This window comes from Pezoporus occidentalis, unplaced genomic scaffold, assembly GCF_034315485.1.
Source record: "Pezoporus occidentalis ecotype Australia unplaced genomic scaffold, CSIRO_AGI_Poc_V1 ctg1059, whole genome shotgun sequence".
Taxonomy (NCBI): domain Eukaryota; kingdom Metazoa; phylum Chordata; class Aves; order Psittaciformes; family Psittacidae; genus Pezoporus; species Pezoporus occidentalis.
This window is the reverse complement of record NW_026912842.1, coordinates 1-18,974: the sequence shown is the minus strand read 5'-3', so window position 1 is coordinate 18,974 and position 18,974 is coordinate 1. Positions and strand designations below refer to the sequence as shown.

General features: G+C 54.7%; 1 protein-coding gene across 1 annotated transcript; it reads left to right on the top strand.

The window, feature by feature from the left end:
• Window positions 1-3: 3 nt before the first annotated feature.
• PRPF31 (pre-mRNA processing factor 31) lies at window positions 4-18,452 on the top strand (the record flags this gene model as incomplete). Its single annotated transcript, XM_062619921.1, has 10 exons — window positions 4-121; window positions 2,592-2,689; window positions 2,784-2,890; window positions 4,675-4,844; window positions 6,713-6,870; window positions 8,593-8,682; window positions 10,503-10,630; window positions 12,462-12,534; window positions 15,067-15,195; window positions 18,354-18,452. Coding segments are annotated over 10 exons (1,170 nt in total), but the record flags the coding sequence as incomplete, so codon positions are not given.
• Between the last annotated feature and the right edge of the window lie 522 nt (window positions 18,453-18,974).

Sequence of the window (18,974 nt, the reverse complement as noted above, 5' to 3'; positions counted from 1 at the left end):
CCCCTCATTGTGCCCCCCCCCCTTTGTGCCCCCCCAGTTCTGGGCCCGGTGGAGGCAGCCCCCGAGTACCGGGTCATCGTGGACGCCAACAACCTCACAGTGGAGATCGAGAACGAGCTCAGTGCGTGCTATGGGGCAGCTATGGGGCAGCTATGGGGCGCTATGGGGTGCTATGGGGCAGCTATGGGGCGCTATGGGGTGCTATGGGGAAGCTATGGGGCGCTATGGGGCAGCTATGGGGCACTTATGGGGCGCTATGGGGCAGCTATGGGGTGCTATGGGGCAGCTATGGGGCGCTATGGGGCAGCTATATGGCGCTATGGGGTGCTATGGGGCGCTATGGAGCAGCTATGGGGCGCTATGGGGCAGCTATGGGGCAGCTATGGGGTGCTATGGGGCAGCTATGGGGCACTTATGGGGCAGCTATGGGGTGCTATGGGGCACTATGGGGCAGCGATGGGGTGCTATGGGGCAGCTATGGGGCGCTATGGGGCAGCTATGTGGCGCTATGGGGTGCTATGGGGCAGTTATGGGGCATCTATGGGGCACTATGGGGCAGCTATGGGGCACTATGGGGCAGCTATGGGGCGCTATGGGGCCCTATGGGGTGCTATGGGGCAGCTATGGGGCGCTATGGGGCAGCTATGGGGCGCTATGGGGCAGCTATGGGGCAGCTATGGGGCGCTATGGGGCAGCTATGGGGCGCTATGGGGCGCTGTGGGGCAGCTATGGGGCGCTATGGGGCAGCTATGGGGTGCTGTGGGGCGCTGTGGGGCAGCTATGGGGCGCTATGGGGCAGCTATGGGGCGCTATGGGGTGCTATGGGGCAGCTATGGGGCGCTATGGGGCAGCTATGGGGCGCTATGGGGCAGCTATGGGGCAGCTATGGGGCGCTATGGGGCGCTGTGGGGCAGCTATGGGGCGCTATGGGGCAGCTATGGGGTGCTATGGGGCAGCTATGGGGCAGCTATGGGGCGCTATGGGGCAGCTATGGGGTGCTATGGGGTGCTATGGGGCAGCTATATGGCGCTATGGGTTGCTATGGGGTGCTCTGGGGCAGCTATGGGGCACTATGGGGCAGCTATGGGGCGGGGGGGGCTATGGGGGGGTGATGGGGAAGGGTGTGGAGGGGGAATGGGGGGTGTTTTGGGGGGCAGTGGGGAGGTTTTGGGGGGATTCAGTGGGTGCTATGGGTGTCAATGGGGGCTATGGGTGTCAATGGGGGCTATGGGGTTAATGGGTGCTATGGGTGTCAATGGGGGCTATGGTGTCAGTGGGTGCTATGGTGTCAATGGCGGCTATGGGATCAGTGGGTGCTGTGGGCGTCAATGGGTGCTATGGGTGTCAATGGGGGCTATGGGGTTAATGGGTGCTATGGGTGTCAATGGGGGCTATGGTGTCAATGGCTGCTGTGGGTGTCAATGGCGGCTGTGGGCGTCAATGGGTGCTATGGGTGTCAATGGGTGCTATGGGGTTAATGGGTGCTATGGGTGTCAGTGGGTGCTATGGTGTCAATGGCTGCTGTGGGTGTCAATGGCGGCTATGGGATCAGTGGGTGCTGTGGGTGTCAATGGGTGCTATGGTGTCAATGGAGGCTATGGGATCAATGGCTGCTATGGGTGTCAATGGATGCTGTGGGTATCAATGGGTGCCTATGGGTGGCAATGGATGCTATGGGTGTCCATGGGTGTCCCAGAGTGCCTGTGGGTGTCAATGGCTGCTATGGGTGTCAGTGGATGCTATGGTGTCAACGGATGCTATGGGTGTCCATGGGTGCTTATGGGTATCAATGGGTGCTATGGTGTCAATGGATGCTGTGAGTGTCCATGGGTGCCTATGGGTGTCAATGGATGCTATGGGTGTCACTGGGGGCTATGGGATCAATGGCTGCTATGGTGTCAACGGATGTCCATGGGTGGTAGTGGGTGCCTATGGGTGTCCATGGGTGCCCATGGGTGTCCATGGGTGCCTATGGGTATCAATGGGTGCCATGGGTGTCAATGGGTTCCGATGGGTGTCAATCGGTGCTATGGTATCAGTGGGTGCTATGGTATCAATGGGTGCTATGGGTGTCAATGGCTGCTATGGGTATCAATGGCTGCTATGGGTATCAACGGATGCTATGGGTGTCCATGGGTGCCTATGGGTATCAATGGGTGCTATGGTGTCAATGGATGCTGTGGGTGTCCATGGGTGCCTATGGGTGTCAATGGATGCTATGGTGTCACTGGGGGCTATGGGATCAATGGCTGCTATGGGCATCAGTGGGTGCTGTGGTATCAATGGGTGCTATGGGCGTCAGTGGGTGCTATGGTGTCAATGGGTGCTATGGGTGTCAGTGGGTGCTATGGTGTCAATGGATGCTATGGGTGTCCATGGGTGTCCATGGGTGCCCATGGGTGGTAGTGGGTGTCCATGGGTGCCCATGGGTGGAAGTGGGTGTCCATGGGTGCCTATGGGTGTCCATGGGTGTCAATGGATGCTATGGGTGCCCATGGGTGTCCATGGCTGATATGGGTGCCCATGGGTGCCTATGGGTGCCTATGGGTGCCCATAGGTGCTCTGGATCTCACCCCCCCCTCCCTCCCCAGACATCATCCACAAGTTCATCCGGGACAAGTACTCCAAGCGCTTCCCAGAGCTGGAATCCCTGGTTCCCAACGCCCTGGATTACATCCGCACCGTGAAGGTCCCACTGCGGCCCTATGGGGAGGAGGTTGTGGGTCAGCGCCTGCCCCACACGGCCTCCAATGGGACCCACAACCCCCTTTGGTTCCTTCCAGGAGCTGGGGAACAGCCTGGACAAGTGCAAGAACAACGAGAACGTGCAGCAGATCCTGACCAACGCCACCATCATGGTGGTGAGCGTGACCGCCTCCACCACCCAGGGGTGAGCATTGGGTGCTGGGCACCCATAGGAGGGTGCTGAGCACCCATTGGGGTCATTGGGGTGCATTGGGTTCCATTGGGGTGCATTGGGTTCCATTGGGGTGCAGCAGATCCTGACCAACGCCACCATCATGGTGGTGAGCGTGACCGCCTCCACCACCCAGGGGTGAGCATTGGGTGCTGGGCACCCATAGGAGGGTGCTGAGCACCCATTGGGGTCATTGGGGTGCATTGGGTTCCGTTGGGGTGCATTGGAGTGCATTGGGATGCTGAGTGCCCATTGGGGTGCGTTGGGGTGCTGAGCGCCCATTGGGGTCCATTGGGGTGCTGAGCACCCATTTGCATGCATTGAGATGCTGAGCACCCATTGGGGTCCATTGGATTCCATTGGGGTGCTGAGTGCCCATTGGGGTCCATTGGGGTGCTGAGCATCCATTTGCATGCATTGAGATGCTAAGCACCCATTGGGTTCCATTGGATTCCATTGGGGTGCATTGGGGTGCTGAGTGCCCATTGGGGTGCTGAGCACCCATTTGCATGCATTGAGATGCTGAGCACCCATTGGGGTCCATTGGGTTCCATTGAGCTCTATTAGGGTGCATTGGGGTGCTGAGCACCCATTGGGGTCCATTGGGTTCCGTTGAGCTCTATTAGGGTGCATTGGGGTGCATTAGGGTGCTGAGCACCCATTGGGGTCCATTGGGGTGCTGGGTGCCCTTTGAGTGCCAGGACTCCCCCGGGTCCCTATGCCCGCCCGCAGTCCGTCTCTCCATTGGCTTGCATTGGCATTAAGGACTCCCCCGGGTCCCTGTGCCCGCCCGCAGTCCTCTCCATTGGGTTCCATTGACGTTAAGGAGTCCCCCGGGTCCCTGTGCCCGCCCGCAGTCCTTCTCTCCATTGGGTTCTATTGGCGTTAAGGACTCCCCCGGGTCCCTGTGCCCGCCCGCTAGGCCGGGTGTCCATTGACTTGCATTGGCGTTAAGGACTCCCCCGGGTCCCTGTGCCCGCCCGCTAGGCCGGGTCTCCATTGGCTTCCATTGGCGTTAAGGACTCCCCCGGGTCCCTGTGCCCGCCCGCAGTCCGTCTCTCCATTGGGTTCTATTGGCGTTAAGGAGTCCCCCGGGTCCCTGTGCCCACCTTCAGACCGGGTCTCCATTGGGTTCCATTGGCGTTAAGGACTCCCCCGGGTCCCTGTGCCCGCCCGCAGTCCGTCTCTCCATTGGGTTCCATTGGCGTTAAGGAGTCCCCCGGGTCCCTATGCCCGCCCGCAGTCCGTCTCTCCATTGGCTTCCATTGGCGTTAAGGAGTCCCCCGGGTCCCTGTGCCCGCCCGCAGTCCTTCTCTCCATTGGGTTCTATTGGCGTTAAGGACTCCCCCGGGTCCCTGTGCCCGCCCGCTAGGCCGGGTGTCCATTGACTTGCATTGGCGTTAAGGACTCCCCCGGGTCCCTGTGCCCGCCCGCTAGGCCGGGTCTCCATTGGCTTGCATTGGCGTTAAGGACTCCCCCGGGTCCCTGTGCCCGCCCGCAGTCCTTTTCTCCATTGGGTTCCATTGACGTTAGGGACTCCCCCGGGTCTCTGTGCCCGCCCGCAGTCCGTCTCCCCATTGGGTTCTATTGGCGTTAAGGACTCCCCCGGGTCCCTGTGCCCACCCGCAGTCCGTCTCTCCATTGGGTTCCATTGGCGTTAAGGAGTCCCCCGGGTCCCTATGCCCGCCCGCAGTCCGTCTCCCCATTGGCTTGCATTGGCGTTAAGGAGTCCCCCGGGTCCCTGTGCCCGCCCGCAGGCAGCAGCTCTCGGAGCAGGAACTGGCCTGCATTGAGGAAGCCTGCGACCTGGCGTTGGGGCTGAGCCAGGCCAAGCTCCGCATCTACGAGTACGTGGAGTCGCGGATGTCCTTCATCGCCCCCAACCTCAGCCTCATCGTGGGCGCCTCCACGGCCGCCAAAGTCATGGGTGAGCTGTGGGGCTGGGAGCGGTGGGGCTGGGGGGGGAGGGATGGGGTTTGGGGGGAGGAATGGGGTTTGGGGGGAGCAGTGGGGCTGGGGGGGAGGAATGGGGATGGGGGAAGTAATGGTGCTGGTAGCAATGGGGCTGGGGGGGAGGAATGGGGGTTGGGGGGAGGAATGGGGTTGGGGGGAGGAATGGGGCTGGGGAGAGCAATGGGGCTGAGGGGGGGATCAATGGGGCTGGGCATAGCCAATGGGGCTGGGAGTGGTGGGGCTGGGGGGGAGGAATGGGGTTTGGGGGGAGGAATGGGGTTTGGGGGGAGGAATGGGGCTGGGGGGGAGGAATGAGGCTGGGGGGGAGCAATGGGGTTGGGGGGAGGAATGGGGCTGGGGGGGAGGAATGGGGTTGGGGGGAGGAATGGGGCTGGGGGGGAGGAATGGGGTTTGGGGGGGGGATCAATGGGGCTGGGCATAGCCAATGGGGCTGGGAGTGGTGGGGCTGGGGGGGAGGAGTGGGGCTGGGGGAAGCAATGGGGCTGGTAGCGATGGGGCTGGGGGGGGAGAAATGGGTTTTGGGGGGAGGAATGGGGCTGGGGGGGAGGAATGGGGTTTGAGGGGAGCAATGGGGCTGGGGGGAGCAATGGGGGTTGGGGGAGGAATGACCCTGGGGGGGAGGAATGGGGTTGGGGGGAGGAATGGATTTGGGGGGAGGAATGGGGTTGTGGGGAGCAATGGGGCTCGGGGTGGAGCAGTGGGGCTGGGGGGGAGCAGTGGGGCTGGGAGGGAGCAATGGGGCTGGGAGCAGTGGGGCTGGGGGGGAGCAGTGGGGATGGGGGAGAGCAATGGGGCTGGGCATGGCCAATGGGGCTGGGAGCGGTGGGCCTGGGTGGGAGGAATGGGGCTGGGGGTGATCAATGGGGCTGGGGGCAATGGGGCTGGGTGGTATCAGTGGGGCTGGGGCTTTTGCTATGGGGTTAGGGTCTGTCTCCCTATGTGTCCCTGTGGGTCTCCCTATGGCTCTCTATGGCTCCCTATGGTCTCTCTATGGGTCTCTATGGGTCTCTATGGGTCTCTATAGGTCCCTATGGCTCTCTAGGGGTCCCTATGGGTCTCTATGGGTCTCTCTGAGTCCCTATGGGTCTCTATGGGTCTCTATGTCTCCCTATGTGTCTCTATGTGTCTCTATGTGTCTCTATGTGTCTCTATGGGTCTCTATGGGTCTCTATGTGTCTCTATGGGTCTCTATGTCTCTCTATGGCTCTCTATGGGTCCCAATGGTCTCTCTATGGGTCCCAATGGTTCTGTGTGGGTCACGCAGGGGTTGCCGGGGGTCTGACTCCTCTATGTGTCTCTCTGTGTCCCTATGGGTCCCTATGGGTCTCTATGTGTCTCTATGGGTCCCAGTGTGTCTCTATGGGTCCCAATGTGTCCCTATGGGTCGCGCAGGTGTTGCTGGGGGCCTGACTCCTCTATGTGTTTCTATGGGTCTCTATGTGTCCCTATGGCTCCCTATGGCTCCCTTTGGGTCCCAATGGTCTCTCTATGGGTCTCTATGTGTCTCTATGTGTCTCTATGTGTCTCTATGTGTCTCTATGTGTCTCTATGGGTCTCTATGTGTCTCTATGTGTCTCTGTGTGTCTCTATGGGTGTCTATGGGTCTCTATGGGTCCCTATGGGTCTCTATGTGTCTCTATGGGTCTCTATGTGTCTCTATGTGTCTCTATGTGTCTCTATGGGTCTCTATGGGTCTCTATGGGTCCCAATGTCTCTCTATGGGTCTCTATGGGTCCCTATGGGTCTCTATGTGTCCCAATGTCTCTCTATGGGTCCCAATGTCTCTCTATGGGTCTCTATGGGTCCCTATGGGTCGCGCAGGTGTTGCCGGGGGCCTGACTCCCCTCTCCAAGCTCCCCGCCTGCAACGTTCTGCTCCTGGGGGCCCAGCGCCGCTCCCTCTCCGGCTTCTCCAGCACCGCGGCCCTGCCCCACACCGGCTTCGTCTTCCACAGCGACATCGTCCAATCGCTGCCCCCGGTGAGCCCAAGGGGGCGGGGCTATGGGGATAGGGGCCAATCGCTGCCCCCGGTGAGGGAAAGGGGTGGGGTTATGGGGTGGGGTATGGGGACAGCGTCCAATCGCTGCCCCCCGTGAGGCAAAGGGGGCGGGGTTATGGGGATAGGGGCCAATGGGTGCTGGTGGTGAGGGAAAGGGGGCGGGGCTATGGGGATAGGGGCCAATGGGTGCTGGCGGTGAGGGAAAAGGGGCGGGGCTATGGGGCTATGGGGCGGAGCTGTGGGGTGGGGCTATGGGGATAGGGGCCAATCGCTGCTCCTGGTGAGGGAAAAGGGGCGGGGCTATGGGGATAGAGGCCAATCAGTGCTGGCGGTGAGGGAAAAGGGGCGGGGCTATGGGGATAGGGGCCAATGGGTGCTGGTGGTGAGGGAAAAGGGGGCGGGGTTATGGGGATAGGGGCCAATCGCTGCCCCCGGTGAGCCAAAGGGGGCGGGGTTATGGGGTGGGGTATGGGGACGTCGTCCAATCGCTGCCCCCCGTGAGGCAAAGGGGGCGGGGTTATGGGGATAGGGGCCAATGGGTGCTGGTGGTGAGGGAAAAGGGGCGGGGCTATGGGGCTATGGGGCGGAGCTGTGGGGCGGGGTTATGGGGATAGGGGCCAATGGGTGCTGGCGGTGAGGAAAAAGGGGGCGGGGCTATGGGGTGGGGTATGGGGACATCGTCCAATCGGCGCCGACGGTGAGGGAAAGGGGGCTGGGCTATGGGGATAGCGGCCAATCGCTGCCCCCGGTGAGGGACAGGGGGTGGGGCTATGGGGATAGGGGCCAATCGGTGCTGGTGGTGAGGGAAAGGGGGTGGGGCTATGGGGCGGGGCTATGGGGTGGGGCTATAGTGACATAGTCCAGTCCCTGCCCCCGGTGAGCGTGAGGGGGCGGGGCTATGGGGCTATGGGGCGGGGCTATGGGGCTGGGCTATGCTTGTGGGGTGGAGCTATGGGGCAGGGCTATGGCTATGGGGAAGGGCTTGGGGTGTGGGGCAACCCCATAGCAACATCGTGCAGTCTCTGCCCCCAGTGAATGCTATGGGGCGGGCTATAGGGCAGGGCTATGGTTATGGTGCGGGATGTGGGGCAGGGCTGTGGGGCAGGGCTATGGCTGTGGGGCAGCCCTATAGTGACGTTTTTCAGTCCCTGCCCCCAGTGAATGCTATGGGGTGGGCTGTAGGGCTGGGCTATGGTTATGGGGTGGGATGTGGGGCAGGGCTGTGGGGCAGGGCTATGGCTGTGGGGCAGCCCTATAGTGACGTTTTTCAGTCCCTGCCCCCAGTGAATGCTATGGGGTGGGCTGTAGGGCTGGGCTATGGTTATGGGGTGGGATGTGGGGCAGCGCTATGGGGCAGAGGAATGGCTATGGGGTGAGGCTTGGGGTGTGGGGCACGGTTTAAGGTGGGTGGGGGGGCAGCCCCATAGCGCCATCATATACACCCTGCCCCCTGTCAGTGTGCGCTATGGGGCAGGATTTGGGGGTAGAGCTCGGGGTGTGGGGCAGAGTCTACGCTATGGGGCAGACCCATTGCTATGGGGCAGGGTTTGAGGTGTGGGGCAGCACCGTTCAGTCCCTGCCCCCTGTGTGTGTGGCGCTGGGCTTTGCCCTCCCCCCCCCCCTTTTGCTATGGGGCTATGGGGCAGGCGCTGCTATGGGGCAGGCGCTGCTATGGGGCTGCCCCACATGTTCTGCCCCACAGGACCTGCGCAGGAAGGCGGCTCGGCTCGTGGCGGCCAAGTGCACGCTGGCAGCAAGGGTGGACAGCTTCCATGAGAGCCCCGACGGCAAGGTGGGGGGCCGGCAGCCCCATAGGGCAGCCCCATAGAGTGTCCCCATAGAGCGTCCCCATAGAGCGGCCCCATAGAGCATCCCCATAGAGCAGCCCCATAGAGCAGCCCTATGGAGATCCCCATAGAGCAGCCCCATAGAGCAGCCCCATAGAGCGTCCCCATAGAGCAGCCCCATAGAGCATCCCCATAGGGCAGCCCCATAGGGCAGCCCCATAGAGTGTCCCCATAGAGCAGCCCCATAGAGCATCCCCATAGAGCGTCCCCATAGGGCAGCCCCATAGAGTGTCCCCATAGAGCAGCCCCATAGAGTGTCCCCATAGGGCAGCCCCATAGGGCAGCCCCATAGAGTGTCCCCATAGAGCAGCCCCATAGAGCGTCCCCATAGGGCAGCCCCATAGAGCGTCCCCATAGAGCAGCCCCATAGGGCAGCCCCATAGAGCAGCCACATAGAGCGGCCCCATAGAGCATCCTCATAGAGCATCCCCATAGAGCGTCCCCATAGGGCAGCCCCATAGAGCAGCCCCATAGAGCAGCCCCATAGAGCGTCCCCCTAGGGCAGCCCCATAGAGCAGCCCCATAGAGCAGCCCCATAGAGCATCCCTATGGAGTTCCCCATAGAGCGTCCTCATAGAGCGTCCCCATAGAGCAGCCCCGTAGAGCGTCCCCATACAGCAGCCCCATAGAGCAGCCCCATAGATCAGCCCCATAGAGTGTCCCCATAGAGTGTCCCCATAGAGCATCCCCATAGGGCAGCCCCATAGAGCAGCCACGTAGAGCAGCCACGTAGAGCAGCCCCATAGGGTGTCCCCATAGAGCAGCCCCATAGAGCATCCCCATAGAGCAGCCCCATAGAGCGGCCCCATAGAGGGGCCCCATAGAGCGTCCCCATGGAGATCCTAATCCCAATTCCCCCGTTCCCCCCCCATCCCCACCCCATTCCCCCATCCCCCATCCCCATCCCCCCCCCTCCATCCCCCCTATTCCCCCCCACCCCCCCATCCCCCCCATTCTCACCCCACCCCCACCCCATCTCCCCCCATCCCATCCCCCCATTCCCATGCAACGCCTCCATCCCCCCCCATTTCCCCCCATTCCCACCCCCATCCCCCCCATCCCATCCCCTCCATTCCCATGCAATGCCCCCATCCCCCCCCATCTCCCCCCATCCCCCCGCATTCCCCCCCAATCCTCCACCACCCCCCCACCTCATCCCCCATCCCATCCCCCTCGTCCCCACTCCACCCCATCCCCCTGCCATCCCCCCATCCCCACCCCCCATCCCCCCCATTCCCACCCCCACCCCATCTTCCTCCATCCCCCCCATCCCCATTCCCACCCCACCCCCACCCCCACCCCATTCCCCCCATCCCATCCCCCCCATCCCCCCACCTCATCCCCCCCATCCCATCCCGCCCATTCCCATGCAATCCCCCATCCCCCCACCTCATCCCCCCCATCCCCCATCCCATCCCCCCCCCATCCCCCCATCCCCACCCCCTATCCCCCCACGTCATCTCCCCCATCCCATCCCCCCCATTCCCATGCAATGCCCCCATCCCCCCGCATTCCCACCCATCCCCCCCCCCATCCCCCCCCTCCCCTCCCCCCCACCCCCCATCCCCATCCCCCCCCATTCCCCCCATCTCCACCCCCCCACCCCACCCCCACCCCATCCCCCCATCCCATTCCCCCCAATCCCCCTCCCCCCATTCCCCCCCATCCCATCCCCTCCATTCCCATGCAATGCCCTCATCCCCCCCCCCCCCCACCCCATCCCCCCCACCCCCACCCCCCCCCATCCCCCCTCCCCTCCCCCCAGGTGGGTTACGAGCTCAAGGAGGAGATGGAGCGCAAGTTCGACAAGTGGCAGGAGCCGCCCCCGGTCAAGCAGGTGAAGCCGCTGCCGGCCCCGCTCGACGGCCAGAGGAAGAAGAGGGGCGGGCGCAGGTGGGGGGCGGCCCCATGGCCGCTATGGGGCAGCCCTATGGGGTCTATGGGGGTCTATGGGGTCTATGGGGGTCTATCGGGGTGGGTCTATGGGGGTCTATGGGGGTCTATGGGGGTCTATGGGGCACTTGGAGGGGGGCTATGGGGGTCTATGGGGGTCTATGGGGGCTATGGGGGTCTATGGGGGTCTATGGGGTCTATGGGGTCTATGGGGGTCTGTGGGGCAGCCCCATGGCGGGCTATGGGGGTCTATGGGGGTCTATGGGGGCTATGGGGGTCTATGGGGTCTATGGGGGTCTATGGGGGTCTATGGGGGTCTATGGGGCGCTATGGGGCTCTGTGGGGGTCTATGGGGGTCTATGGGGCGGCCCCATGGCGGGCTATGGGGGTCTATGGGGCAGCCCCATGGCGGCTATGGGGGTCTATGGGGTCTATGGGGGGTATATGGGGTCTATGGGGGTCTATGGGGGGTATATAGGGTCTATGGGGGTCTGGGGGGCAGCCCCATGGCGGGCTATGGGGGTCTATGGGGTCTATGGGGGTCTATGGGGGTCTATGGGGCGGCCCCATGGCGGGCTATGGGGGTCTATGGGGTCTATGGGGGTCTATGGGGCAGCCCTATGGCGGGCTATGGGGGTCAATGGAGCAGCCCCATGGCGGGCTATGGGGGTCTATGGGGTCTATGGGGGTCTATGGGGCAGCCCTATGGGGTGGGTCTATGGGGGGCTATGGCGGGCTATGGGGGGGTCTATGGGGTGGCCCCATGGCGGGCTATGGGGGTCTATGGAGCAGCCCCATGGCGGGCTATGGGGGTCTATGGGGCGGCCCTATGGGGTCTATGGGGGGGTATATGGGGCCTATGGGGAGGGTCTATGGGGTCTATGGAGCAGCCCTGTGGGGTCTATGGGGGTCTGGGGGCAGCCCCATGGCGGGCTATGGGGTGGGTCTATGGGGGTCTATGGGGGTCTGGGGGGCAGCCCCATGGCGGCCTATGGGGGTCTATGGGGCGGCCCCATGGCGGGCTATGGGGGGGTCTATGGGGTGGGTCTATGGGGGTCTATGGGGCAGCCCCATGGCGGGCTATGGGGATCTATGGGGGTCTATGGGGCAGCCCCATGGCGGCCTATGGGGGTCTATGGGGGTCTATGGGGCAGCCCTATGGCGGCCTATGGGGGTCTGTGGGGGTCTATGGGGCAGCCCCATGGCGGGCTATGGGGGGGTCTATGGGGGTCTATAGGGTGGGTCTATGGGGGTCTATGGGGCAGCCCTATAGGGTCTATGGGGGGGCCTGTGGGGGTCTATGGGGTGGGTCTATGGGGGTCTATGGGGCAGCCCCATGGCGGGCTATGGGGGTCTATGGGGGTCTATGGGGCGGGTCTATGGCCGCCTATGAGGGGGTCTGTGGGGTCTATGGGGGTCTGGGGGGCAGCCCCATGGCGACCTATGGGGGTCTATGGGCCCCATTGATCCCTATAGGCCCCATTGCTCCCTATGGGTCCCATTGTTCCCTATGGGGCCCATTGCTCCCTATGGGTCCCATTGCTCCCTATGGGCCCCATTGATCCCTATGGGTCCCATTGATCCCTATGGGCCCCATTGATCCCTATGGGCCCCATTGACCCCTATGGGCCCCATCGTTCCCTATGGGTCCCATTGATCCCTATGGGTCCCATCGATTCCTATGGGCCCCATTGATCCCTATGGGCCCCATTGAGCGCTATGGGGCGCATTCACCCCTATGGGCCCCATTGATCCCTATGGGCCCCATTGAGCGCTATGGGGCGCATTGACCCCTATGGGGCCCATTGATCCCTATGGCCGTGTGGGGCAGGTACCGGAAGATGAAGGAGCGTCTGGGGCTGACGGAGATCCGGAAGCAGGCCAATAGGATGAGCTTTGGGGAGGTGAGCGCTATTAATGAGCTATTAATGGGCTATTAATGAGCTATTAATGGGCTATTAATGAGCTATTAATGGGCTATTGAGGTATTAATGAGTTACAGTGAACTATAAATGGGATTATAATGAGGCGGTTGTAAGTTCCTGAGTAATTAGTGAGCTATTAACGAGTTATTAACGAGCTATTAATGTGCTATTAGTGAGCTATTAGTGAGCTATTAATGAGCTATTGAGGTATTAATGAGTTACAGTGAACTATAAATGGGATAATAATGAGGCATTTGTGAGTTCCTGAGTAATTAGTGAGCTATTAACGAGTAATTAACGAGTTATTAATGAAATATTAATGAGCTGTTGAGGTATTAATGAGTTACAGTGAACTATAAATGGGATAATAATGAGGCATTTGTGAGTTCCTGAGTAATTAGTGAGCTATTAACGAGTTATTAACGAGTTATTAATGAGTTATTAATGAAATATTAATGAGCTATTGAGGTATTAATGAGTTACAGTGAACTATAAATGGGATAATAATGAGGCATTTGTGAGTTCCTGAGTAATTAGTGAGCTATTAATGAGTAATTAGTGAGCTATTAACGAGCTTTTAATGAGTTATTAGTGAGCTATTTGTGAGCCGCTATAGTGAGCTATTGATGGGATGATAATGAGGTATTAATGAGGTACTGAATTATTAGCCGTGAACTATTAGTTATTAATGGGCCATTAATGAGCTACTTACGAGCTATTGAGTTATTAGTGAGCTGTTAATGTCTATTAATGAACTATTAGTGGCTATTACTGAACTATTTGTGAGCTGCAGAGCTATTAATGAGGCCTTAATGGCTATTAATGAGCTATTAATGTTTATTAGTGGGCTATTTATGAGCTGTTATTAGTGAGCTATTAGAGAGTTAGTAATGAGCTGTTTGTGAGCTATTAATGGCTATTGCGTTATTAATGAACAGTTAATGAGCTGTTAGTAGCTATTAATGAGTTATTAATGGGTTATTAGAGAACTATTAATGAACTAATAATGAGCTGTGGAGTAATTAATGGCTCTTACAGAGCTATGGAGGTATTAGTGGCTATTAATGAGTTATTAGGCTGTAATTAATGGTCTGGTAATAGGCTTTTAATGGCCTATTAAAGGCTATTTAAGGGGTTATTAATAAGCTATTAATTGCCATTAATGAGCTATTAATGACGTATGGGAGGGTCATTGGGGAGTTATTAATGAGCTATGAATTTCCATTAACTCTATTAGAGGGTCATTAGGGGGTTATTAAGGAGCTATTAATTTGCATTAATGAGTTGTTGTGATCTATTAGGGTGTTATTAATGCTCTATTAGAGGTCATTAAGGGGTTACTAACAAGCTATTTGTGGCTATTAATGGATTATCAGGGGGTCATTAATAAGCTATTCCTAGTAATGCTCCATTGGAGGGTCACTGGGGTTATTAACGAGCTATTAATGTGATATTATCTATTAGAGGGTTATTAATGAGCTATTAATTGCTCTTAGCCCTCTGTTAAAGGGTCATTAAGGGTCTCTTAACGAGCTATTAATTGCCATCAACGAGGTATTAGCGCTCTATTAGAGAATCATTAGTGGGTGATTAAGGCGCTATTGATTGCCATTAATGGGTTATTAGTATTAATTATTACTAAAATAATTACTAATAGCTGTTAGTTAATTGTAATTAATTTATCATGATTCTATAATTAAGCTATCATGAATTAATTTATTAAGCAATAATTAATATTCATTAATGTATAATGTATATATAATGTATAATTATTAATGATTAGGGTTATTAAGGAGCTATTAATTGCCATTGATGGGTTATTAGTATGAATTATTACTAAAATAATTACTAATAGCTGTTAGTTGTAATTAATTTATCATGATTCTATAGTAAGTCTATCATTTATTAAGCAATAATTAATATTCATTCATGTATAATGTATGTATAATTATTAATGAGTAGGGTTATTAAGGAGCTATTAATTGCCATTAATGGGTTATTAGTATGAATTATTACTAAAATAATTACTAATAGCTGCTAGTTGTAGTTAATTTATCATGATTCTATAATAAATCTATCATTTATTAAGCAATAATTAATATTCATTCATGTATAATGTATATATAATTATTAATGATTAGGGTTATTAAGGCGCTATTAATTGCCATTAATGGGTTATTAGTATGAATTATTACTAAAATAATTACTAATAGCTGCTAGTTGTAATTAATTTATCATGATTCTATAATAAATCTATCATTTATTAAGCAATAATTAATATTCATTCATGTATAATGTATATATAATTATTAATGATTAGGGTTATTAATGAGCTATTAATTGCCATTAATGATCCATTGGGGGGTTATTAACGAGCGGTGGATTATTAATAAGCTGTTAGAAGGTCTTCAAGCCCTTAATGTACAATTGGTTTCTGTTAGTTCTTATCTGAGGAGTGGCTGATATTAATTAATTAATTAATTAATCATTAATGAGCCTCGTTAATCGCAGATCGAGGAGGACGCGTACCAGGAGGACCTGGGCTTCAGCCTGGGTCACCTGGGCAAGGCCGGGAGCGGGCGCGTGCGGCAGACCCAGGTCAACGAGGCCACCAAGGCGCGCATCTCCAAGACCCTGCAGGTGGGAGCATTAATTAATTAATAACGCTAATTAACGCCTCATTAACCGCTAGTTAGGAACGAGGAGGGACACCTAAGGAGCACCGAGGGGCATTGGTAACGCTCTTTAACGCCTAGGAAGCAAAGAACAGCACCTAATTGAGGGTAATTAACGGCTAATAACGACTAATTAACGCCTAATTAACATCTCATTAACGCTAATAAACACTAATTAACGGCGATTCAAAAGTAAAGAAGAGCAAGTGGCATTAGTAACGCAATTTAACACCTCGGAAGCAAAAATAATACCCAGTTGAGGTTAATTAAGGGCTAATTAATGGCTAATTAACGGCTAATTAACGAGTAGTGACACCTAAGGAACAGCGAGTGGCATTAGTAACGCTATTTAACGCCTAGGAAGCAAAAAACAGCACCCTATTGAGGGTAATTAACGGCTAATAACGACTAATTAATGGCTAATTAACATCTGATTAACGCTAATAAACACTAATTAAGGGCTAATTAATAATCATTCAAAAGTAAATAAGAGCAAGTGGCATTAGTAACGCAATTTAACACCTCGGAAGCAAAAATAGTACCCAGTTGAGGGTAATTAACGGCTAATTAACGACTAATTAACGACTAATTAACAGCTAATTAGCACGAAACTGTCGACCGTTGGCATTAGAAACGCTATTTAACACCTAGGAAGCAAAAAGCAACACCCAGCTGAGGTTAATTAATGGCTAATTAACGACTAATTAACGGTTATTTAACGTGTGATTAACGCTAATAAACAGTAATTAACGGCTAATTAACGATAATTCAAAACTAAATGACAGCAATTGGCATTAATAACGCAATTTAACACCTAGGAAGCAAAAATAGTACCCATTTGAGGGTAATTAACGGGTAATTAACAGCTAATTAACGACTAATTAATGGATAATTAGCGACTAATTAACGGCTAATTAACGAGTAGTGACACCTAAGGAACAGCGAGTGGAGTTGGTAATGCTATTTAACGACTAGGAAGCAAAAATTAACGGCTAATTAACGGCTAATTAATGACTAATTAACAGCTAATTAGCACGAAACTGTCGACAATTGGCATTAGAAACGATATTTAACACCTAGGAAGCAAAAAACATCACCCAGTTGAGGTTAATTAATGGCTAATAACGACTAATTAACTGCTAATTAACATCTGATTAATGCTAAAAAACACTAATTAACGGCTAATTAATAATGATTCAAAAGTAAAGAAGAGCAAGTGGCATTAGTAACGCAATTTAACACCTCGGAAGCAAAAATAGTACCCAGTTGAGGGTAATTAACGGCTAATTAACGACTGATTAACGGCTGATTAACTCTAATAAACGGCTAATTAACAATAATTCAAAACTAAATAAGAGCAATTGGCATTAGTAACGCAATTTAACACCTAGGAAGCAAAAATAGTACCCAGTTGTGATTAATTAACGACTAATTAACGGCTAATTAAAGAGTAGTGACACCTAAGTAACAGCAAGTGGCATTTAACGCCTAGGAAGCAAAAAATCGCACCCAGTTGAGGGTAATTAACAGCTAATTAACAACTAATTACCCCTCATTAGCGCTATTTGACCCCTAGTTACCCCTCATTAGCCCTATTTGACCCCTAATTTCCCCCCTTTGATCCCTAATTACCCTTCATTAGGCCCTATTTGAACCCTAATTACCCCTCATTACCCCTATTTGACCCCTCATTAGCCCTCATTAGAACTATTTGACCCCTCATTAGCCCTATTTGACCTCTCATTAGACCTATTTAACCCCTCATTACCCCTCATTAGCCCTATTTGACCCCTAATTACTCCTCGTTAGCCCCATTTTATCCCTAATTGCCCCTCATTAGCCCCCTAATTACCCCTATTTGACCCCTAATTACCCCATTTGACCCCTAATTTCCCCTAATCAGCCCTAATTACCCCTCATTACCCCTATTTGACCCCTCATTAGCCCCCTGATTACCCCTCATTAGCCCTATTTAACCCCTTATTACCCCTCATTACCCCTAATTACCCCTCATTAGCCCTGTATAACCCCTAATTAGCCACCTAATTAACCCCCTAATTACCCCTAATTACCCCCATTACCCCTCATTAGCCCTATTTGACCCCTAATTACCCCTCATTACCCCTAATCACCCCTCATTAGCCCTGTTTAACCCCTAATTACCCTCATTAGCCCCCTAATTACCCCCCTAATTACCCCCATTACCCCTCCTTAGCCCTATTTGTCCCCTAATTACCCCTCATTACCCCTAATCACCCCTCATTAGTCCTGTTTAACCCCTAATTACCCCTCATTAGCCCCTAATTACCCCTATTTGACCCCTAATTACCCCGCATTAGCCCCCTAATTACCCCTATTTGACGCCTAATTACCCCTCATTAGCCCAGTTTAACCCCTAATTACCCCTCATTAGCCCCCTAATTACCCCTATTTGACCCCTAATTACCCCTCATTGGCCCTGTTTAACCCCTAATTACCCTCATTAGCCCCCTAATTACCCCCCTAATTACCCCTCATTAGCCCCCTAATTACCCCTATTTGACCCCTAATTACCCCTAATTACCCCTATTTGACCCCTAATTATCCCTCATTACCCCTATTTGACCCCTAATTACCCCTATTTGACCCCTCATTAGCCCTATTTGACCCCTAATTACCCCTCATTAGCCCCCAGATTACCCCTCATTACCCCTATTTGACCCCTCATTAGCCCTATTTGACCCCTAATTACCCCTCATTACCCCGATTAACCCCTATTTGACCCCAAATTACCCCTCATTAGCCCTATTTGACCCCTAATTACCCATCATTACCCCTATTTGTCCCCTTATTAGCCCAATTTGACCCCTAATTACCCCTCGTTACCCCTATTTGACCCCTAATTACCCCTAATTACCCCTATTTGACCCCTAATTACCCCTAATTACCTCTATTTGACTCCTAATTACCCCTATTTGACCCCTAATTATCCCTCATTACCCCCTAATTACCCCCCTAATTACCCCTATTACCCCTATTTGACCCCTAATTACCCCTATTTGACCCCTAATCACCCCTAATTACCCCTAATTACCCCTCATTACCCCTAATTACCCCTAATGACCCCCTTTCCCCCCCCCCCAGCGCACGCTGCAGCGCCAGAGCCTGGTCTATGGGGGCAAATCGACCATCAGGGACCGGGCGTCGGGCACGGCCTCCAGCGTGGCCTTCACCCCACTGCAGGTGTGGGGCGCCCCATGGGGTCTGGGGGGGTAAGGGGGGGTTATGGGGGGGATATAGGGGGGTTATAGGGGGGTTATAGGGGGGATATGGGGGGGTTATGGGCGGTTATGGGGGGGGTATGGGGGGCTATATGGGGTTAAAGTGGGTTATGGGGGGGTTTTGGGGGGTTTTGGGGGGTTATAGGGGTGTTTTGGGGGGTTATGGGGGGTTATAGGGGGGTTATGGGGGGGTTATGGGGGGTTATAGGGGGGTTATGGGGGGTTATGGGGGGGTTATGGGGGGTTATAGGGGGGTTATGGGGGGGTATGGGGGGGTTATGGGGGGTTATGGGGGGGTTATGGGGGGGTTATATGGGGGGTTATGGGGGGTTATAGGGGGGTTATGGGGGGTTATGGGGGGGTTATGGGGGGGTTATGGGGGGTTATAGGGGGTTATGGGGGGTTATGGGGGGTTATAGGGGGGTTATGGGGGGTTATAGGGGGGTTATGGGGGGGTTATGGGGGGTTATAGGGGGGTTATGGG